At 42.8% G+C, this 24,778-nt stretch overlaps 1 protein-coding gene across 8 annotated transcripts in view; it reads right to left on the bottom strand.

Annotated features, from left to right (window-relative positions):
- IQSEC1 (IQ motif and Sec7 domain ArfGEF 1) overlaps positions 1-24,778 on the bottom strand; it is a 270,877-nt gene that overhangs the window by 30,370 nt on the left and 215,729 nt on the right. For all 8 annotated transcript variants that reach the window (XM_083869821.1, XM_083869822.1, XM_083869823.1 and 5 more), the window contains 2 exons: positions 9,121-9,400; positions 7,332-8,596 (listed from right to left, as the gene is read on the bottom strand). In XM_083869821.1, coding sequence (XP_083725947.1) covers positions 7,332-8,590 — 1,259 coding nt within the window. In that variant the 5' untranslated portion in view covers positions 8,591-8,596; positions 9,121-9,400. The remainder of the gene's footprint in view (positions 1-7,331; positions 8,597-9,120; positions 9,401-24,778) is intronic.

The following is a 24,778-nucleotide window of genomic DNA, read 5'->3' on the forward strand; positions in this document are numbered from 1 at the left end:
TTTGGGCAGGAGCACTCCAGTTTGCCCCCAGTGGGGATGATTTCTCCCATATTAAGATATTAATCCTCTAAAGTTCATTCCCACTGCAGATGGGAAGGACAGGGCACACTTGCAACCATGCCAAGTTACCTGGAGTAGCCTCTGCTCATGAGAAGTGAATTTCTACTCCCCCCACTAAGGAAAGAATTCACCAGGAAGTGATCTCAGTGCCCAGTTCTGTTTGGTGGGGGAGCAAAATAAAGAGAGGAAACTCTGTAGATGTGTATTTTCATTAAACTGGGCAACTGACCTGCGTGGTCCTACCATGACTTTCTGCCTGACCAACCAGTTTCTTCATGGCATCATTTCCTACCAAGGTGCTAGGAAATTATACACTGAACATTATTACTGCTACTGGGTGTTTAGGTTGGTTTAAGAAGTATTGCCTGAATCAGAGCTGATTATAAAAGGGTAAAAAGTGTACAAAAGGGTAAAAAGAGTATCAAAGGCACCTAAAGACCCCTGAGCAGAAAGTCTGGCTTATTCTAATAAAAGAGGTAAAACAGAGTTTAAAGTTATTTCTGATAAAGGATTTTCCTGTGTGAGAAGCATCATTCCTGAGGAACAGAGCAGAGAAGCACACAAGGCACACCCTGGCAATGCAGTAGCTGGACATGTCCTTGCTGGTGAAAACAGCCCTGAGTCATCCTGCCAGAGCATTTCCTACCTCCTCATTATTCCCTCTCCTGGCAGTGGGCAGGCTGCTTTTTTGTCCCCCTCACTCCTCCCTTCCTCACAAGAAAGAAGGCAATAAGAAGGAACTATTTCAGTTAAACGAACGGACCAAAACACTCTGTGAGGTTGTTCTCACCTCCTCTGACCCCAGTGCATCTCTCCCAGAGCAGGGACAGGAGTTTGTAGCTGCCAGCAGAGCAAAGCACGCTCCACTTTGGGACAAGACATATGGAAAATTGGCTGCCTCTCTCAGAACTGTGTGCCAGGGCTGAGTATTGCCCTCATGTTTATGCAACTGCTGTCAGGAACGACACTTTAGGATGACTGTGTCCTTTAAATTAAGCAACAGCCCCTGTCTTTGTGTCTTCTCCTGTCCCTGCCCTAAATCCTCTTTCCACACCCTCACCACAGTTACACCAAACAGGAGCACTTCAGCTTCAAGTTCTGCAACTCTGCTGAGTAAAAACGGGAAACTCTGACAGTCCCATTCCCTTTTGTGCAAGCACAGTTTAAAGATCTCCTGATTTGCCATTTGTGACTCACAAAATCCCAATCAGTCGGTAGATAGGAACTGTTAGACAAGAAAGAGTTAATGGGACCTTCCCTTTTCCTTAACCCTTTTTCCTACACAGCCTTCCCAGGTCCTTCTTCCACCTGTCCCCTGCATTTCTGCAAAGGCAGCTGGTCACATTTGTCAGCCTCAAAATTCGACCACTGGAGGTTTTTGGACAGAAGGAATTCCAGTTCTGGCACCCGGAGTCCCATCAGCCGCTGTCTGGGAGCCGCTCAGCCCGTGAAATTCCCCCATTCACGGGCTCCTTTTCCAACAGGAGGCATTGTCAGAGCTCAGCTCCCATTCCTGGCACGCAGCAGGGAGGCAGGAGTGTGCCCGGAATGTTTAAGGGCAGCCGGAGCTGGAGGCAGGGATGAGGTAATGGCTCTTGCAGGGATCCAGGGCCACTCACATTCAGCTATTGCTGCTTCCAGCAAAGCCACATTTGCTTCCAGCATTTGGGAAAGTTTATATTGCCTTTTAATGGCAATAAAAGGGATCCTCGTGCCCATATTTGAACCTGGCGCTTCAATTTACTATTGGTTCAACGTTTCAGCTGCTTTGGATGGGATATAATCTATGCAAATCAAAGCACTTGTTTTGGAAAAAAACGGAGGAAAAACGGCTCCTCCGGGAGAGAAGATAAAACACGCATAGAACAAAGCAAAACACACAAAGCTTTTTTTTTTTTCTTTGGGTGTTCTCACTTAGGGCTAAATGTTTTTAGAAATAATGAGAGTCATACTAAGAACATTCTTCTCCTCTTACTAAGTCCTCGGCATGTTAGAGGACAAGTTACATGGAGTGCTTTGATTTTAATTTTTGTTGGAACCGTCTGCGCCTGAATAATCTGCAGTCCAGATGTTGCAACAACAGTAAAGTCCCTCTCAGCACACACACGAGGACAGCAAATGGCTCTGTTGTGAAATCCTGGCCAAGCCTCTTCTCTCCCCGTTCCTCCTTCTATCGAATCATTCAAAAAAAAAAAAAAAAAAAATCATTGAAGATATTAGGGATGAGCTGGCAAAATAAAAGAATTGGTTCAAAGGTAATGAAAACCAACTCAGTGTGATTTACACCTTCTCCCTCCTACTCAATCTGTATTTATACAGTTTAAAATAATTAGAAATGTTTCCAATGAGCTTTCAAACTCAGATTGAAAGGAGGACAGTCCAAAAGCACATGTTTAGAGACCAGAATGCTGAATGGATGTCATGAGATTGACTCTCAGCAATGCAGGAAGTATGTTCAGCATCCAAACTGAAATTCATTACGAGTAGGATGGGTGTAAATTGAGAACACCAGATTAGTGCACTTATTACAGAATTTAAATTAATGACTACTTGCAAAACTATTTGTTAAAAACCAAGTAAGTAACATTTGGCAACTTTTAAGGACTCCAAATACAAACCAAGCTTGCAGCACTTTCTGTGTCTAACAGTACATAGGAATCAAAATACCTATGTATTAGGTATTTTTATTCCTATTTATTTATAAATTTAGTTTTGAAAATTACCTTCAGCCTCTACCTGGAGATGGAAAACGATGGAAACCTTATACCTCTGTTGAAACAGTTAAAGCTGCTTTCATGGAAAATGAAAAATGTGCTTTCTCACAAATATTATTGTGTGCCTCAGATTTCCAACAAGAATTTACCTAGAAACTGTAATTTGTAATATTGTCTTTGGTATAATCCCACCAGCACTCAGCAAATTCCTCTCATATCTGCTTAGTAAAATAAAAACCTTCTTAAATTAATATTCCAGGGAATCTAGAAATGTTAGAAAAAAGTCTGCTCCTGGAATTAGTATCCAATTCATATCAACAGTGGGTTTTTTTAATTGGAATAAAATCATCCCCATCGTGCAATAAAGGAAGCCAGTAGGGCTTTCAGGGATAAAGATGATACATCATTGCATATTGCAAACAAATACTCAAGGCTTTTTATCTCTGTCAATAAATCCTTTGGGAGAACTTAGGAAGAGCAGGAACCTCGATAATGGCCCGTTATAAAAGAAGCTACAGCAAACTCTTCAGCATAGAGCCTTGTAATGCACTGAGGACACGAGGGGAACAGTTCTCCATCTGTCACTGCCCTTTCCGGGGAGGAAAAGAGGACAAAAGAAGGGAGGTGGGGGGTGAAAAGCTTCTAGGAACATTTATTGTAAAATTGTTGTTCTAGCACTGTAAAGTGGTGTCATGTTCATGTAGCCCCAAGAAGTACACGTAGGATTAGGATGTAAAGCCTCAACTATGGCCTGGCATCAAGCTGAGAGCAGTGAAACAGCCCCTGAGCTGCACTTAGCAGCCTCTCCCCACCAGCAGTGTCAGCAATCAGCACCAGCAAGGCTGGCTGCCATGGCAGGGAACACAATGCCATGGGAACCCTGCCAGCTGGGAGGGCCATTCACAGTGCCTTCCAACAGCTGATATCCCAAAGGAGACACTAAACATGACTCCAGGCTCTGCTACATTAAAAACTGAGTGTGAGCAATGCCAACCCTTATCTCCCATCTTCTAAAACACCGGGCACCGCGGCAACAAGTTTTCAAAGCGCTCTGATGTTGTCCCCGTTTTGCTGACAGTGCTGTGTGAGCACAGAAGGTGTGTGCCCAGGAGTGCTGAGCAGGCACTGCCCTGGCCCTGGCCCTGCCAAGGGTGTCACCGCGGGCAGGGGACACAGGGGACACTGTAATCCCAGGCAGTGTTAGCAACAAATACACCTGGCAGCCACAGACTCTTGGCAGGGCCCCAAAACTGTCCTCCCCCCATGGCACAAGGCCCTGTGGCAATCCACAGAATGAATGCCAGCCCTGCACTGATGAGCCACGGACAGGACACGCTCCTCACACTGCTGAGGTTCAAGACACAGTTCTAGTTAATATCTCAGAGCCATCAGTAGCAGGATGGAACCTGAAAATCCAACCAGCACGGGGTGCAGTAACTGGTAAACCTGGTATTTCCAGCCTGCAGTCAAAACAAACAGGAGAATGAAATCACAGCTCTTTTTCCATTTTTTTCTCCTTGTTTTTCTTTTTAAAGCAGCAGTCAAAAGGCCTCTTGAAGCCTTGTTTATAAGCAAACCAGTCTCAAAGGCTGGATTTGCATTGGCAGAATTTGCAGCCTGCAAAATAAACCTTTCTAGGTAGTGTTTTCCTTCTGCCTGTGAGGGAAGGGATGGTTACTAGCGCAATTCTTCCAGTCCACATCCCTTTCCAGCTCCACTGAAGAAAATGCCTAATTCAACACAGCTGGCCTGCCCAAGGCTCCCTGGGAGCTGCTGCACTCTGGGCATGCACCTGCAGCCCTTCCTTTGGGGAGGAATGAATGGGAACACACACTGCCAGCCCTCTGCCAGGGGGGGAATCACTGCTGCCATTCACAGCCACGCCAAGGCACAGAAGCTGGTGCTCAGTTGCAATTTCTTTGACAGAAATCCTTCCATTTGGGGGGATACTTTACCTTCTAGCTTACTGGCTGCTACAAAACATCTTTGCTTTCATCAACACTAAAGTTCCAAATTGAAGGCCACATTACAGTTTGAAAAAAAAAAAAAAAATCTGTGATCAATTGATAATCATGGAGTCACAGAATTGTTTGGGCTAGGAGGGAGCCTGAAGATGATTTATTCCAAACCCTCTGCTATAGGCAGGGACACCTTCCAATAGCACTCCCAGAAAAGTGATTTTCAATTACCTATAATTTTTTCCCAATGTCCTGTGTTCTCCATTCTCCAGGGAGTGTGGTGCTACTGATGTTTTGCATCTATCAGTGATTAAGTGAACTGGACCACCAGCTGCGCTCAACTTTTACCCCACCCATAACTGCCTATACTAACAAAGAGCCTCTGATAATAAAACTTCACTTTGGCTTCTGAAAACTGTTATTAAAATAGGAAAGTCAGAAAAGGTAAAAATTGGAATTTCCACTTTGGTGATAGTGACTTTCTGGGCTTTTAAAATCTTCATCCCTGTGGCACTTCTACTGAACAAAGCAGAAGTATTTGCTACAATTCATGCACTTCTATAAGGTTCTTCATTCTTTGCATTTCAGCCAAGCGGCATGTACTACAAAGAAAGGACATTTGTTAATGTAGGCTTGGGATCTTAATTTGCAAGGAAGATTTCAAAGACATGGTGAAATTAACCTGAACTCCTTGTAACAGACATCCCTAAAATTTCCTCCGGTAGATGCAGACATTTGGAAAAAAACTTGCCTTTTTGTACTAGGTAAGTTCAAAGCCACTTCTTTCAGTGCTTCCTCCTGGGTGGAGCACACATCCTCCCAGGAGCTGCTGCCAACACTCCCACTGCTCCTCTGTTTTATGATCATCAACGTGTTGTGAAGATAATGTGGTGAAAAGACACTGAAGTGACTCTGCTGCACTGACCTGACCGCTGCACTGACCTGACCGCTGCACTGACCTGACCACTGCACTGACCACTCACCTCAAGATGCAATTTGCAATCCCACCTGATGCACTCTCTAGAGACTCCTGAGCTTTCACAAGAATAAAGCTTTGAAGCTTTTCCAGGTCCCTTTTCAAAAGAATTTACACACTCTATGATAGTTCAATACCTGACACTGCACATTAACGAAAATGTCACAATCCTCAGACTTGAAGGGCCACCATCCAAACCCAAGACATGTGGGATATGTGGGATATTTGGGGACTGTCTGAGAAATCAATAGGATCACATCGACTCAGCAGAAAGTAATGACAACCTTCAGTTCGCTTTCAACGCTGGAGATAAAACACAGTGGGGAAAAGGAAAAAGGAAATCACACAGAGGAAAAGATGCCACTCCGAGGTGCTGTCTGGAGCTCTGTAGAGTCCTGTCCTGCAGCACTCACTGCTGAGGAGCTGCACATCACCTCACGACAATAAAGAAAACAGGTTTATCACTGTGCAAGTCATGCAGCAAGGTCACTTCGATCAGTTTCAAACAGCTGCCGCTATTCCTGTCTGTTCCTGATGTTTATTTTTCACTTTCAGCCTCCTACTGATGTGTCACTAGCAGCACCTGACAGCTTCCAATGCTCTCATTCACCCCTGCATGCTGCCTGAGCACTTTTTCCATTCACTTTTCCCTCCACCCTTCTGCGGCTGACTCAAAAGATTCTTACCAAGCCTGAGGCTCACTGAGCATTGACTGCTCCAGGCTTAATTGCTGTGCAAAACCCAGGCAAACACCAAGTGCTAAATGTCAGCCAACAGCACCAACACCTTCCTCCCCACACGCCCTGCCAAGGATGTTATTTTCAAATCTTCTAAAAAAGAGCTAATTGAGGTATTTTCCGATCCATTCGACTTCACGAGCAGCGATCCTACGACTTGAATAATTCCAATTGGCTGGAAGCTCCAAGAAAGGCATGTTCATAAAGATTAAAAGCTAAACCTGAAAATGTTTACAAGCAAACTTGGGGCTGTGCACAGCTCGTGTGATGGCACCAAAAAGCTTTAATTGTCAGCAATGCTACAACAAATACATGAGGAACCACCAACCTATCAATCCAAACACATCAAAGCACTGCTACCTGAAAAGGAGGCCCGAAATCACTCAAGCCACGGGGAAAACAGAGGAAAACTATCAGTCATAGGCAGAAATTTTGTGATAGCTTTATGATAAATAATAAACATTCATTTAGTATAAAAAATATTCAGTGCATTGGCTTTTAGCATCACAGTTTTAATGAAATCTACTGAACAAATTCCAGCCCCTGCCAGTGTTAAACAGGAAATCCATCATGTATTGCAAGCTGTTTCCACCAGTCTTACCTGATACACATAACACCAAATACCACCAGTATTTTTCCCCAAGAAAGGAGTTGGATTAATCTTCGATAATTTATTAGCATTCCTACACACATAATTATATTTTTTTCTTTTTTCCTGAAGCTGTTAAACTATGAAGACTTAAACTTGAACATGAACAGTCACCACAAGTACCTTGTTTACTCACTGAAAGGTCAGTACCAGACACCAGTCTTACCTGATACACGAAAAATATTCCTGGTTCATCCTCAGTGACACAGAGAGGAAGGCAGGAACTGCTGTACTTACTTGTTAAAAAGATTCAGCCCAATCCTGTAATGGCGTTTCCTGATAACATCATTACTGAAGGCAGGGGAATCCCAGCTGTTGCGAGTCTCTTTGTGGTACGTTTGTTTGCTCAAGGTTTGCTCCCTTAGGCTGTCCCTAGAAGAGGATTCCGAGCTGCAGTTTATTGTGTCATTGGAATTGGAAGTGCTGTTGATGCTGTCGTTGTCTCCATCAGAATAATCAGACTCCGATTTGCTTTGCCTGTTTGCTGTGCCATTGATGGCCAAGTGACTGTCTATGGGCCTAGCCCTGTGCCTGGCCTCCTGCTCCTCCCGGGTGATGATCTTGGCAGGAATGCTGTGAGGGATATGTTTAGGGCTGCCTTGCTGGCTGGTGATGCCTCGGTCGTAGGCGTTCTGTCTCTTTAGCGAGCCCCTCTCCGAGCGATCGCTCAAGTCCACGGAACTGTCACTGGGCGGCTCGATGGTGAGCAGAGGGAGGTGATCCATCCTCATCCTCTGCTCTTGACATTCCAGGGATGGGGTACTCCTGCAGCTCGTATCAGTGTCTATCTTATCATCTTTGTGGGTCATGGACCAGTACTCCTGGGAGGAGTTCATGGAGCGGAGCCTCAAGTCCGACTCCGTGCTGGACGGTCTGTCCACGGACTGGGAGAGCGGCAGGGGTGGGGACAGCTCCTCCTCGTCGATGTACAACGTGACATCGCTGTAGGAGGCCGTCATCTCATCCAGCTTCCTGTGATCCACATTGTGGATGGCAGGTTTGCTCGGGGCACAGCTCTCCCTCTCCATCTCCCGGCTCCTGACCTGCTCGGCGCTCTGGATTTCATCCGAGTGCAGGCTGCGGCAGTTCAGCGCGTCGTCAATGGATTCTGCCAGGGATTTCACCTGCCTGGAAAAAGCATCCTCCAGTTCTGTTATAGCATCAGTGAAATCAGTGGATGCTGCCGGGGACTTCATGGTAGCCGTCTCCCCAAGCTCGTCGCACTCCGACGGCACCAGGGAGCCCAGCTTTGACCCATCGTTTGTGACAGAAACCTGCTTCCCCTCGAAGTAGGAGCTGTGGACTTTCTCAGGCCCTTCAAAGGAAAACTGCATTCTCATATTGGAGAGGACGATGCGCCTTGACATGCGGTTCTCAGACATAGAACTGCGCAGGCGCTCAAAGTTCTTGTTCATCTGATACTGGCGGAAGGCGGTCTGGATGGTGCGGGCAGCATGTCTGGTGATCAGACGGCCCCCATACTTCCGTTCTAGCATCTCCACCTGCCATGGGAACACACACACCCTCTTTACTTCACACAGCTCGGGACAAGGGTCTCACAAAAGCATTTAACTCTCATAATGACTTTAACATGCTTTGTATATATTGGTTTTGAAAGTAGAAACTCAGAACTCCAGTAACAAACGGAATAGTCAACTGCAAATTCCACCATAAAATGCAAAAATACATTAATTCACAGGTACAAGAGAGTATCAGTTGCAATAAGCTTTCTCCCTTTCTGTGACAACAAAAACACCCAGGTTTCAAAATGACTCATTTTCTTAGAAAAATACTTCACACTATTACATTCTAGTGCACTCCTGGAGCATAAGATCTCAGTTCTAAGAACTGGTTTTGCTTTTAACAGTATTAACTTACCTTTTACACTTTTCTCCAGGAGCTGGGGAAGGTGTATGGGACAAAGAATTAAAAGTTAAGTCGAGAGTTCAAAGTCCCAACTGAAACGATGCTAGAAAAGACTCCCCCCAATTCACAGCCACAAACGAGCTACCAAGAGCTGAAATACCTGCTTATCCTGTAGGTCTGAAGAGAGTTCATAGCTCTCCGAAAGCGATCGGGACCGTTTGATGGCTTCTTCCTCGGCCTGTTTGCGCAGGATGGAGGTGGAGTGCTGGAGCTTGGGCCGGCGGGCTCGCTGCTGGCCCGGCGCGATGGAGTAGAGCCCGTAGGGATGCTCGTAGTGCTCGGGGCTCAGGGCGGAGCTGTGCGTTATAGGGCCCTGCGGGTAGCCGGAGGGACTATCCAGGGACGTGCCGGTCTCGCTGCTGGGAGCCTCCCCCTCAACGCTGCACGACAAAAGAGACACAGCAAAAAGCCTCGGGTGAGTCCGGCACACCAAACTCTCAACAGCAAACAGCACGGTTTTGATTTAGTTTCGTTTTCTGCAGGCATCTCGCCAGTTTTGTTGTTCGCATGCAGGTGTCACAGGTAATGTGGCTTTCATGTCAAACACCACTGTTTATGCTGCAGTTTTTGCTGCAGTTTTTGCAAGTCTCAGTCTGTCATGCCCGTGACATCTTTAGAGTGTGAGTCAAACAGGAGAATGGGAGATTTGAAGCATTTTTTATCTTTATACAGTAATTCATAATAACATCCTGGCTCAACTGCTCAGCAACTACTCTGTAAAATGAATGAAAACCTCCAATTCCTTATAAGACTGCTCATTTCCAAGCTTTTCCATTCAAATTGACACATACTTATTTATGTCCTTCTTTGCTTTGACGAATTAAAGCATGATTTTCTTACCCTTACATTACAATTTGACATAAAAGGATTACTTTCATGGAGATTGGGATTTAATGGCTTTTGAGAGCTACGATGTTTCTAGAAACTAAAGTTGGGGAAAAGTACTTGCAGGAGAAACCTCATTTATTTCCCTGCTAGTGAAAGACTGCTCCTATGGGATACTTTTGGCAGGTTTTGGAGTAAAGCATCCCAAGGGACGGTGTTTTCTAACTAATGGTTTCATGTGAAGAAAGCTCAGTAGCACCTATCTGGCAAAGAAACGACTTTGTTTTCACACGAATGCTGTTATTGCTAAGGAATAAAGGAAAGCAAAAAGACCTTTTCTATTAAAGGGGTTGCACGCAATAGGAAACATTTTAAAACCGAGCTCTAGATACATTCTGAAGCACTGATGACTAATAGCAATTTGTATTCGGGCTGTATTTGTAGGAGGGTACTCTCACATTGCAATATAGGCACTTTCACTCTTCCATCTTTTCATGTTTCACAGCACTATTTGCTGTCTGTCTCATCCTGTGTACACAGAGCATTGACAGAAAAACGAAATTACGAAATTTAACTTTTTTTTTTTTTTTTTGTCCCTCAAAAGACTCAGTAATTACCTCACACATGCACAAATACAAGCATTTGCAGCACTTCCCCTACCTTTTGTTTTAGGAAAGGTACATCCAAACTCCAAAGAAGTAAAATTCCACATTCCCACCACACCCTGTATTTTTTTTCTTCATTCATAGTACTTAAAACCCAAAGCCCTCCTGCTGTCTCTCAGCTGTCCCTTCAAAAAATACAGAGCACTTTCTGAAAGGATGTTCTCCACCGACTGAAGAGCTGAGGGTTAACCCCGGCCAAACTCTCCCAGCTTGAACAGTTCGTACTTTTTAAAGGGAAGGAGGAAAAAAAAAGGCCCCTTAGATTTCTTAAAATGCTTCCATAAACATGTAAAACTGAAAGCAAGTCCTCTCTCTTTGCCCATCAAAATATGACTCCAACCAAAAGGTATTTTCAAACATACTTAACCCAAGCTGGAAATATTTGCGCTGTGCACACATTACTTTTTCCAAAAAGGAAGCTGACAGGAAACTAATCCCTTTCCCTCCGTGATACAGCTGGCTTTCAACTTAAAAATGATAAACTATCCAGAGTTCTGCCGGTGACATTGAAACCGTGTAACCACCCGCTAAAAACAAACAGATCATTCTCTCTGAAGCATCCATTAAAGACAGGGTACAATACTAAGCTGCTTCACGTTCTCTCTTTAAACACTGAAATTCCTTCCTCTGCTCTGCCAGCTGCGGGGCTGTGCTATTTTGGACATCACATCCTAGCTGCCAGTTTATTTGTAAGTACTTTCCATACAAGCATGGCAATTTTGTTTTTAACAGGAAGGCTGGAATTATCTTCTAAGGTTCTGTTGACGTTTTCTACCTTCCTCACCCTTGCATTGTGAGCTATTTAATAACTCTTCCACGCTGATTATAACCTCCTGTTGACATTTCAATAACGCTGCCTTCAATGGATCCCTTAAGCTTTTCCTCAACGAAAAGGGAACTGCCCTAATCAGGAGAAGTTGGGAGGACATCTGCCCAGAGTTCTGACTAAAGTGAAGGGTTTGTTCTTAATTTTTAGTTTGCCTTTTGTACTTCTCCCAGGTATAAATGTGATGCTTGACTGACTGTAATGCTTGATCTCGTTTCGCTCATGGGCCTGTTCCCTGCCACCTGACCTTAGAAGCGTGGAACTAATTACCTTTTACAGCAGGCACAACAACAGCCCTTCCAAGCAAACACATATGCACAGCCTTAAGGCTTTCCCCCATCCAGCTCTTCTTGGCCTCCCAGGAGCAGCTGAAGCTCCATATGAATTATTTCATTAAAGTGAAACTTCCCTGGCAAAGAAAAGCAGCTTGCTTTCTACTTCTTCTACTTTACATATGTTTGGAGAAGAAGAACATGTCAACAAATCTGACTTGTGTGAAGCTGTAAGGATGACAAGTTGGATTGCTGAGCTGAGGGGAGCAGCACAGAGCTGGCAGAAATGTTCACTGAGCCAACTTCCATCACTTCCCAGCAGGCCTGGGAAACTGGAGGTTATCAAATATGAAACAGCCATCTGTAAGAAGGGTGGGAAGGGCAGTTTGGGGAACTGCAGATGTGCCAGCCTGACCTCAGTGCTGGGCAGGTCATGGAGCAGGTCACCCTGAGTGTCAACACAGGACAAGCTGTGAGACAGGAGATGACAGTGTCAACACAGGACAACCTGGAGATCAGGCCTGGCCAGCCTGGGGCTGGGACAGGCAGGTCCTGCCTGACCAACCTGCTCTCCTGCTGTGACAAGGTGACCTGCCTTGGCTGTGGATGTTCCCTGCTGGCACTTCAGCAAAGCCATTGGCACTGTTTCAGCCCCCTCCTGGAGAACGTGGCTGCTCTTGGCAGGTGCTGGGTGGGATGGTTTCAAATCCCTGTGGATGTGGCACTTGGGGACATGGGGCAGGGGTGGCCTTGGCAGTGCTGGGGGAATGGCTGGACTCAGTGGCATGAGAGGGCTTCTCCAACCCAACAATTCTGTAACTCCTACACAGGCTCTAAACACAAGCCAGCCACTGCAGGGTTATGAGGGTGGTTTTTATCTGTGCACTTATTAAAGCTGCCAACACACAAAAATGTCAAGGACTGTGCTCCAGGCTTGCAGCAAGAACCAGGAGAAGTCTCCCTGGGACTGAGGGAGTCGCTGAGACACCTCTCCAGCACTACTTCTCTCCCACACCCTGCACACACTGCCTCTCTCTGATGGGTGAGAAATTAGGTCTATTAAACACACCACAAAAATGGACAATGTAATATTGTCAATTATTATTACTTACGCTTTTATTATATATACATATAGATACAATTAAATAAATCTTAATTAAAAGTCCCAGCTGGAATTAGAAACAGCTTCTTAATAAAAGTCTCCAATTTGAGGCATCTGCTACCTACCAGACATGTCCAGTACAATTACTGATAATTCCATTGTTAAAAAAACCCAAAAAAATCTAGTGGATTAATTTGCTTCATCTCTCTGCAATGTGCAACTGATAGTTGCGTATTACTAGTGAGCCCAGCAATCTGTTGAATATTCTAATTGTGTAATATTAGGAGAATGCAAAACAGCTGAAATTAACCTAGAAGTCCAACTGTTTTATTACACTCGTGTTTCAGCAGAAAATAGACATTCATTATCTGCCAAGCCAGAGAAATAGAAAGGTTGCTTGCAAGTATTTTACAAAGAAGCAGAGAATGGAACAGCTAAAGAATGAAAATGAAATATTTTAAAATAATTAGTGTTACTAATATGACTTTGCATGAACAAAAATTTAAAACAGAGCTGTTTGAAAACTTTATACAACTAAATTACTTTTTGAAACAGTGGCCAGCACTGACTGAAGCAGCATTTTATCATAAACTGAAAATTTCTCCCTGCATAAACCTCAGCTTGTAATACTGTTAAAAAACTCCAGGCTGACGAAAAGGGGAGGAGCTGCTGTTGCTAGGAAAAGGTCCGGATTTTAAAGCCATTTCCCACAATTCAGGGGATAAGTTCATTTTAAGAACTACCTAATAAGAAGAAGCTTTGTCTCCTCTCTCCTTCTCCACTTGTGTGGTTAGCCATGACCAAAGCAAAACATTTCCTCTCCAGGCATTTTAGCAGCACAAACCTGGCAGGTCTGTTCTTCCCTGGCTCTCATTTTACACTTTCAGTTATTACTTCTAATCCCAAAGGCTGTAATTAGCACCAGTACACTAAATTCACTACCATATTTTAAAACAACAACATATTATTCAGGATGTTTGACTATCTACTGTTATTCTTTATTTTTTCATTTTTATATTCACACCTTCCTTTTCCTTCAAAGCTTGCCAAACTATTAGGGGAAAAAAAAAAGGCACAGTAATGACAAAATATTGAAAATAAGAGAACTTCAACATTTGAACTTAAAATGGAAATCTTAAAAAAGATCTGAATTCCAATAAGGAGCAAACCCCAAGGTTTTCCATGAGTATGGATTTATCTGTTCCACTGACTAATGCCTAAATGACCAGAGGAGCTGCTGGTTTGGATGCAGAGGCACAAGAATTTATCTGTCAGAGAATTTATACTGTGAAAGATGGACATTTGATAACCAGAAAGTCCCTTTCCTCCTGAGGCCCAGAACCTTATCTTTAGAACTATGTGCATATAAAAAGAAAGTATATAACAATAACATCACATGCAAGGAATGATTCAGTCCTGCCTCTCACCCCAGAAACCCCCCAGTTTACAAGCAGTCAAGTGTCCCTGTGCTTTTTTAGAACTAAAACATGAAGATAATGGGAACATATGCTCACAGAAATCGCCCAAATGTTCAAACCAGTTTGCTGCAGATTTAGTTTGGAACAAAGAAATGAAACATGTTTCTAAATAATGCAAATGCCAAACCCAAACTGTATGCAACATTCTAAAATAGAACCAAGAAGACCCTCCCAGCAGAACAGAGCAAATGCTGTTTTAGCAATGAGCATTCTCTGAAATCAGTATTATTTTCATCACTCTTTTAGAATGGACTTTCAACAGTATAATATAAGGACATGAAATTGAAAACAGGCCCTAACAACTGGATAGTACACACATGAGAACAAATCAGCATTATATTAATCCTGTTAAAAAATTGTTTTGGACACAAAGAGAAGTATGACAATATAATAAGTTTATGCTGTTACATCTTTAAAGATTTTTCCATAACATTTCAGATCCAAGGGTACACAGAATAAATTTCTTTTCTTCAACGTTGTGGAAAAGCAGCACAAGTATTACAAATACAGCAACAAAACCATGCCCAGCTTAAAGTTTTAGTCAGCACAAGGTGATAAAGCCACTCAGCTTGGCCATGACAGTCCCAGGGCTCTGTTCTCTGGGAAGCAGGAAGGTTTTAAAGTAGGGCTGTGGTAGAGCAGCAGTAAAACCCCAGGTAGTCAGCACAGCCTGAATTTAAGGTGAGCTTAATGAAGCATCGATACTTTATTCTATTTGTTGCAACAGTGAAGCATTTGCATGAGTGAGTCTTCATAAAATTCCTCAGCCAAATCCATCCTTCTTTCACTTGCCTGCTTTTCCCTGGATCCATGTAATTTATTTCCCTCTTCAGGAAAAATGCATGTAAAGCTAGTTCCCTTTAAGTCATATCTACTCACAGAACAATTCACCAAACTTATCTCCTCCCTTTGTCCCAGAAACTTGTGTCCATAAACACCAATATACCCACAGCTGAAGCATCCAGACACCTTCTTGGGACTCTGCCTTAGGATTTATGACATGGATTTAAACACAAACCACAGAGTGAAGCTCTTTGCATTAAAATCTCATTTCATAAACATCATTTCCAGTAAAACTTCTGCCTCACTCAAAAATAAATATTCTGTATAAACAGGCCAAGTGCCTAGGGAGGAAGAATCGCTATGCATCTGTTTTACACCAACCATCTCCTTTTAAAACGTGGGGGTTAAAACCAGTCAAACTGTGATCTTAGCTCCTAATTATAGATTTCCACTTGAAATAGATCCAGATTCTCTACCTAGCCCAGGGAATGCAGACCAGAAGTCGCCCGTGGAACTAAGTGGGTAACAGAGAGGAGCAGGATGGCAGCTGCTGCAGCAGCTGGTACAGCCAGACACTTCCAACACGACGGCTGAAACAAACCACTCAAATGGCAAAAATCTTTAGGCCAAATGTGGGCATTCCACATAGGAATGAACCTCTCCAAAAGTTAATTTCTTGCACACAACTTTGCCTTTACAAGTGTAACGAAGCCCTGATTTGAATGCATAATTTTAGGTGACAGTTGCAAGCAGAGCTCTGCTCTCCAGAGCTGTGCCTCCCCACAGGAGCACTCCTTTGGCACAGGGTACACCCCGCTGCTTCAAAGCTACCTCAGTACCTGTGGTGCTCTCTGCCATAAATGAGGAGGTGCATTTAATTAAAGCTCTGATGTGTGCATTGTATTATCTCAAATTGCCCCACAAAAAGTTCTCCATTAACTTTTAAAAATGCAGAACTGGCCATACGTACTTCACACAAGCCATGGTTTAGCAATTTTCTCCACCCCCCCCAATACAATATTCCCCACTGGAGTGAGAACATTTGAGCAGAAGTTTATTATTAGTACAATTTGAACTAGAACCTAGTCCTTATTGCCATGTCTGGTTTGTGCTGTCTAGTAAACAGAAGTCAATTACATTAAGAACTTACACAAATCCCTGAATTCAATAAGCACAATAACATTAACAGACCAATCTACCTTCAAATATACCCTGCCAAGAGTTCAAAGTCATTATGATGGACAACAGCATTCACAGGCAATGACAAAAGCTTTGATCCGGGAAAGAAATATTGACCAATGTGTTTTACTTCCAATGCACTCTCAATTCAGCTGTTTCTGTTCAAAACAAATGAAACCTTTGAATGCACATCAAAGTAATGTCCTAGGTAATTCATCTGATTGAAGTTAAATATCATTGCAAGGAAAATCCAGACACCATTTGCATGTGTCTCAGAAGCAAACCCTAACAAAGCAGTCACTTATTCTGTAACATTCGGTGGTGAGAGTGCCAGCAATAGCAGCCTGAGTCAAACAGTCTGAGAGCCACTGAGGGTGGGCAGAGCTGCACAGGGAGGTCCCCCTGAGTGCCCTGCAAACCTACAGCTGCTCCCTGCTCCAGGCTCTGATCCCAAAATCACACAACAACCCCAGCCTGTATTGCCTGGACACTGCCGAGCTGTAATCCTCACTAAACAACCCCATAAAAGGCATTAACAAAAAGGCCTTTTGAAAAGGGCATTTTGACCCACACTCGTAGATGCCATCAAGAGCAGCAGAGAGCAGGGAGTGGAAGATGAGAGGTTATTTTCTCCCCACCGAAGCAGAATGCAGGAATGGAGGCACTGTCACTTCTGACGTGGAGATGGACAGCAGTGAGATGGAAATAGAGTGATACAACAAGCCACCCATTTTAGGCAATAACACTTCCAACAGGGTTAAGAACAAAGAATTTCCCTTGGGGAAGAGCTTACTTGAGACTTATCTTCAGCTTCCAAGGAGCACAAGGAAGGTTAACCAGCTCTCCCATCACCTTCGTCTAACAGTGGCAGCATATTGGCCATCAGACACCAGAATGTGCAGAGGGATCCACCCACCCAACCCTCCCCAGTCCCATTCAACGCCTCGTGAACCCCCCTGCTCAAGGAAAAGCTGCATCTTATTGCCTTTATTGAGCAAAAGCAACAAGGGGGCTGGCAGCACCAACAGAACCTTGTGTACAGTTTACAAATGTTCACTTCTGTCTCAGGTAAAGTCAGCCAGCATCACTCACTGCCAATCTGTGTTAATCATTACCCAGCATATGTTTATTCAGCAACAACTCTTTAAAAAGTGGATATTATTAAAAGATTACTATAGGGTGATAATTTGAGGCTTTTGGATCAAACCAGCCCAAGTTTTAGGATTTTTGTAGGTTTTTATGGCCAGTTCTTCTTTTTCATGTGTCAGCATTAAACACATGAACATCAGAAAATGTCTTGTATGCTTCAAAAGGATGTTTTGTTTCTTACATGGGCTAAAGCTAACAATTTTAATGTAACTGTGGTGCCTGTGGGATGGATCACTTATCTAAATCTGTGAAGGTCTGCCTCCCACTGCAGACTTTGTCCTGTCCCTGCTATGCAGACTTTTACACAATATGATAAGCTTGAAAAATTCGTGGAGTTTCCCAATGCAGCTGTAGTAGAATTTGACCTCAACTATTCACAATTTATTTAGATTCACCATTCAGCAGCAGAAACCCTCTTAATTTAGCACACCCACACTATATATGACAAGTACTGAAGATAGCAAGATATTAGCACGCATTCTACTGTCTATATGACATGACCTTCAGACACTGCTAAGTTTAAACAGATTTTTTAGGAAGATTTAGTGTCTGCAGCTGAAAAACCCTGATTTGCACGCACAGCTGAAGCAGCATGTGATACAATGCAGGAATCCTTGGTGTCCTGTGCCAGCCATCCTCCTCTTTCACCTCTTCAGCTGTTGTGTCAAGCCTGTCCCAGAAAGGGGTGAGAGAATGGCAGTGCTGCTGAGAAATCAGTTTGCTGGCAACCAGGTTCTGGCAGAGACCAGCACTGATTTCCTCTTCCCAGTCAGGTCTTGGTGCATAAAACTCTTCTTTCCCCTCTTACATTCCATATATGATAGAAACACAAACTACTTACTTTGAAGATGCTTAACAAAATCCTGTTTAATGAGTCAATGTCTCAGGCCTGGAAATTTCATACCTAGAACAAAACTATCTCACCTTAGATCAAATAAACTTGATAAAGTCTATCACTTGACTCATTTTAAGGTTTTGCCCCTGCACTATTTGAAATGCTGACAAGTATGACACAGTACAGAGAACTAGGAAAAGCCTTTGACCAGCTTTTCCCAGTATGTCTGTGAGGGAAATTAAGAATCACCATAAATGAAGAGCATGCACAGGGTCCATGCAGCAAAAATGACAACAAAACTGTCTTTCTGCACTGGACATTGCACTGACTGAAGTCTCAGAGCACTAACAACTGTGTTCATTTAGACTATATTTTAACTTCTGTAGCAAACAAATGTTGTACAAAAGGATCTATTTAGAACAACCAAAGGATTTCATTTCAACCACTTATATCATTATTATCTAATGAGCTGTGCTTTCAAACAATGTCACTGATGAACACAAGGTACTTTGCTGTCTCTCTAGGATTTAAGAAATAGTTGGCTAAAATTATCTTCTTTTAAAATCAGAAAAGGACTGTTCAACTTCTAATGGTTGATTGACTTCCCTCTGTAGTTACAGATAAAATTCACAAAATTACAGTGACATACATTAAAAAGCCAGTCCAAAAGGAGGATGGGCTGTTACAAGTCTGTCCAGAGAAACTCTCACTGATCTAACTGAATCTGGAAGTATATATAATATAGAAGTCCCACTCCATTTTAATCACTGCACAGACCCTACACTTTGACTGCCAACTTTGCTGTGCCAAGTCTAAAAAAAAAAAAAAACCCTAAAAATGAATGAAATTAAGAATGAAACCATACCAGTTTTCTCTATGGGAAAACAATGTAATTTCGAAATGTTTAAGTGCAAATGGGCATGGGAAACTCTCAGCAGGTAGAAAGAAAAGGATGAGAACACAGCACTTGTTCCTGCTCCCAGTGAGGCTCAGGGTGTTGTCACCCAGCCAGTGAGAGCAGGAACTGGCCCTGAGCACCCTGCACACAGCAGGAGAGAGGTGGTGTAACTCACCGGAACAGGAGCACTGCTCACCTCTCTGTAATCACAGGCATCCTCATAAAAGGGAGATTTTATCCTCTGCTGCACACCCAAGGTGTATATCAGAGTGTACAGAACACAATGTTTAAGGAAACTAAATAATAGGAGATTTTTTGTTGGAAGTATGGGGCTGGTGGAAAAGACAGTGTTGTAGATGGTGCTTAGATTCAAGGCAATGTGTTCAAACACAGAAGGTATTTGCAGACATACTCAAAGATACCACACATAAATCTTCACTCTTGTAGAAACGAGACCCCAAAGATTGCTCATAACCTCTAAATCAGCTAAAGAGCTGACAGATGCTTTTTCTCATTCACAAACTTCCTTCCTTTTACATTTCCTCCCCATTACGCTGAGTCTATACATTTTACAGCTCTTTCTCTGTCACAGAGGAATTAAGTGTAGGCTTTCAATAGAACTTCTGACTCACCTCACTGATGACAATAAAGAGTAACACAGGTAGCAATTCCTGCCTTGGAAATCTTTTACTGCACACACAGAGGAGAGGAGCAGTTTCTGGGCTGTGCAGGGCATGTTGTAGCTTCCTTTGGGTGCAGCAGTGCTGGCTCCCAGAACCACCAATACTCTGCACTGCCTTTCCCTTAGAGTTGGACTTGAGGATCCCTGTGGGATCAGGAATATTCTGTGACAGTGTCTGTGAGGGAGATGCAGCTTGGCTTAGCTGGGGCTGCACGTGAGGCTGCTCAAACACAACAGAACGTGAGTCTAAAATACACAACTTGGGTAACTCTCGGTCATCTATAGGCTCTTCATTATGGCAAAGTTTGCAGATCTTTCCACAGTGGAAAAGTGTCTTTCAGGACAGGAGTAGAAGCTCAGTTCCTGAAAACAAGGAGCACCATTTTGTGCAATGAAAATGTGATATGGTGCAAAGACAGATTTTGAAAATCTCAACCAAAAATAGTGAGAAATGGTCTTGTGTAACATGCTGCACTGTGGTAGGAAAACCTGGAATACTTTTCTTCTAGGCTAACCTGATCAAAAACATCTTAATGACTTTTTAATAACCAATAATAATAATAATAATAATAATAGTAATAATATATAAATCCAAGTTTGCATCACATTGTCATCATTTGGGACAGGTTCCATTAAGTCCAAGTAATCCTCTGTTCTCTCTCACTGCTCAAGGCATTAAAGACTAGTATTAACAGGAGACTATCAGCTGTGAAGTCCCATTCTTTCACATCTAAGAGTTTTAAAATCAGCTCCTTCTTGAAACCAGTTTCTACCATTGGTATATTCTAAACAAGACTCATAGAGGAAAACAAAAGAAAGGAAAATATAAACAAAAATAATCAACTTCCTTTCACAAATCCAAGAACAGCTGAGATTATCTAACATTTAACACCTTGAGAAAAGGTAACTTCGAAGCATGAGAATCACCTCAGACACCTCTAGAATGGAAATTCAACAGATGATTCACAGCACATTACGATAATGAAGAACGACACAGACAGAAAAAGAAAGATAATTTTATTCCTGACTGAGAACATAGAGTGATGTTAGATTGAGAGAAAACCTATTCTTTGGCCACAACATGACCAGAGGCTCGGGGATTTATGCAGGCCCGTTCTCTGTACTCAGATCCCTGGGAACTGCAGCTGGATCAGGAACACTGCTGTCCCTCTCTTTTGAAGGATGACTTCCTGAGCACAACCCCCAAACAAGGAGGGAAGCCCTGGCTCTGGTACTATCTTTAAAGGCAGGACAGCTTCCAACTAAACCGTCCATTGCTTCCCATGGATGTACCCTTGGAATTCTGTGCAGATACTGACATGGTTTGTCCCAGCCTGACCACGACAACTGAAGGATGTCTCCTGTAACCATTCCTACTCCAGGCTACTAAAACTCATCCCTGCACTCGAGTTAAATCCAGTTCAGGGTCCAGCTGCCACTGCCATTTCTAACTCTCTGTGTGATCTGAGATAGAGTTGGGTCCACTCTGCCATGAAGGTGGGGAGTGAAAATTAAATTGAAAACAAACTGTGAAGGCTCCTGTAGTGCAGAGTCAGGGCTGGCTGCAAACATTCCCTGTGACAGAAAACACATCAGCTCTGCATTCTTGCTGCCCTTGCCTTGTGTGAGGATGACTGCAAAGGTCATGGATTTATTAACAAACAGAAGGAAGTTGGTTTTCTTTTTCTGTGTTCATGGCATATCCATCCATCCTTGTTAATCTGGTGAGTTTTAGGGGTGGATGGGATTTTTTGGACTAAATAATGCAAGCATCCCTCAAAACAAGCTTAGGGTTCTTTTTCTGTGACCATGCTCTGTATGTAGCTACTGATGTGAATGGAAGTCAGATCACAACTGTGGTATTTTGTTTGTGCTTGCACAGCAGAAGGCAACTGGGAATTGTGTCCTTTGTTTATAAGCACAAGTTTAACTGGGATGACACTGAACTACTGACAGAATCTGATTAACAGATATAATACATCAATTTCCTGTAGTAAAGACTATCAAAGCCATCATTCTCATTTTCTTCTTCTCTCACAGGGATCAAATGGTTTGATTTTTTTTTATCATACCAAAGCTTGTCTTTTTTACTTTATTTTTATTAAAGACATCTCTACAATTATTTCATGAGAAGGATTCCAGTCTTTTGTCTATTGTAAGGAAGCAAAAGGATTTATTTAGCTAAATTTGCATTCCCCTTTAACGTAATACTGGGGCTTTGTGCTACAGTGGATTAAAGCAGCATCTGTTCTTCTCTGGAAACCTGGAGTCAAATCACAGCAGTGCAGTGAAGTTGCTATCTCTGTCTGTACCCTAAATGGAACCTAAATAAAATTCAAATGGATTCCCAGAAGATACAAGAAGGACTGTGTAAGTAAAATGTTTTTGATTAATAAGCCTTGCTAAAAAAGTCCATGATCAGTAACTGTTTTTGCATAACAAAGATGCATGAATTAAACAAAACCTGTATTTACAGAATTTTTGACATAAAATGGCAAGATACTAAAAGTGAACTTCCAAACACAGGGCTGATTCTGCTCTTGTAACTACACAGCCTTCCAAGGCAGCAGAAATAAAGCAGCAAACTCAGGAATATGAATCTGGCTTGTGGCCCATAGCCTGTTTAAATACAAATGACAGCTAAACAAAGCATGGCTCACAAAAGCAATGCACCAACACGCACTTTCCCCCCTAACCCATGAGCCACCTCCTCACAATTCCAGTTGCTCTGTTGATCAGGCAGTGCCTGGGTTAGGGGCACATCCTCACAAATTTAATGTAACAAACACAGCAATCAGGGCTCCACCTTGGTTACAGTTTCTGAGGTCTCCTGCAGTTCTGTTATTAAATAAACATGAAAAGAAATAATTGATTGACAGCTGCTGTGATTAAAATGTGCTTGACTCTGAAATTAACGATAGAATTACCATCGGGTCTAACAGAGGAAGAACCATGTAAATGCTGAAAAAGCAAGAAAATTGCATCCTGAAAGACCTTTATGAGTTATGGTAAATCCTTGCAACGAAAAGGTACAACAACCCAGACTTGGGCTGTGGTGCTTCACAATTTTTTCCAAAAATTCAATATTCAAAAATACAGTACCTTAAACCCTCCTTTGCCCCTCTCAGAATCCTGCAGGGACTGGAAGCCTCATGGCTCACTCAGAAGGCAGTTCCTCACTTCCAGCACAGAGTCCCAAGGTTTTGCTGGACTTTGGAGACCAGAGGTCTTAAACACCAAGGAACACAACTGAAAATGTGACCAGCTGTTTAATTCCTACAGGTAACATCCACAAGTGCTGGCATCCACCACCAGAGCACTGACTACCCCTAGGCCAGCTTTTATTTTATTATTCAGCTCCTTCTCACTGGTGCTCAGGGCAGGCACAGTTTGCAGGCATGGTTAGAGCAATCACCCAAGTGTGTTAATCAGCTACACCGTGATGAGATTTGCCTCTTCACAGAGCTGGAGCCTTGAATTGACATCTTTAGACTCCAGGGAAAACATCATCGGTATAAAAAGGTAAACTGCTGTTTCAAAGGAGTTGTTCCACCCAAAGTCCTTGAGCTGCTCTCGAAGCCCTCAAAGGCACAAAACAATCCCAGCCTCCAAGCAATGGAAAAGTGTCCTCCTCAGGAAAACCCAGGACTGGGAGAAACACTTTCTACAGCCATGTGAACAAATTCTCTTGAAAGATTATTCAATTTGCAAACATGAAATGGTCATGGGGTGAGAAAACCCATGTAAGGCCATGAATTCCTAAGAAATTACTTCCCATTTCTCCAGAGGAACACCCAGCAAACCACTGGTGAAGGCAGCACCTTCTCCAGCAGAGAAGGTCTCCTTGTCCAGCAGGCACTCCCTGGATCCAGTCCCTGCAACCTTACAAGACAAGACTCTAACAGGAACAACAAACCAGAGTTACTGTTCAACTTGGTATTTGCACTTTTCAGGAGAGAAACTGAATCCTTGGGTTTCCTTGCCTGAAAGCTACAAATTATTCCATGAAACTGAACTGCAGGTTGTTTATTAACTGCACCAGGATTCCCAGAGGGCTCCTAAAGGGGCAGAGAAACTGAATGCTGTTGATACATGGAGGACTATGGTTTTCTCTGGTTAGCTCCAGATCTTGGATTACAGTACCTTGGATGATAATGAATTGTTTCAGAAATAGGAAAAATAAAGGATGATGGATGACTTCACATGGGAAACCTGAACACTGAGCTTCCATTTAACCAGGAGAAAAAAAGCTCAGCTGACTGCTTTGTAACAGTGCTCTCAATATCTTTCAGGAACTAGAACAGGACATCTCAACAGCAAAACCAAATCTGATACAAAAGTAGAGATAAATTGGAAAATGGGTCATTTTATTCATCATGGCCTGTAGTTCTCCCAAAGCATTCAATAAATGTAATGAATTCTGTGTTTATATGAAGGATATCTGCCACAAGAATAGACACAGTTAAATACAATCACTCAAACTAAGTACTCAGCAATTCCTCTTTTAGCACATCAGGCAGAATAATCAAGTTTAACTGAAAGGAAGTGCATAGCAATGTGCAAATGGAGGAAAAAAGTCTGAAACAATGATGAATAACAGAATGTTACTGTGTAATAGGCAAATCTGTCACTACAGTAACTGTTATGAATTATGTTTTTAGCAAACCATGCAAAGGTAACATCACTTATGCAAACATTACCAACTCTGCACAGGAAACTTACATTATTCTTTTCCTAAGAGTAAAAAATGGGCTGAAGGATCATTAAATGTATGACTAAACTGTATGTATGAAACACTTTTCTTTCTCAAAAACCATTTTGCCTTTTTTTCTAGAAAAGCAACTGTTGCATTCATACATAGTTACACTGAATCCAGTCACTTCCTCCTTTTATATTTTTCCACTCATGCCCACACCCAATTTAAGATGTTTTCTATCTTTAGCTAAGTTGAATATTCCTTTAACAGTCGAACAACTCAGCATCTGGCTGAATTACTTGGTGGAATAAACTTCCACAATGCATCAGAGATAAATTAATTTTGCAAGTGCACTGCAAGTGCAGGAT

The sequence above is a fragment of the Zosterops lateralis genome, assembly GCF_965231275.1.
Source record: "Zosterops lateralis genome assembly, chromosome: 11".
NCBI lineage: Eukaryota > Metazoa > Chordata > Aves > Passeriformes > Zosteropidae > Zosterops > Zosterops lateralis.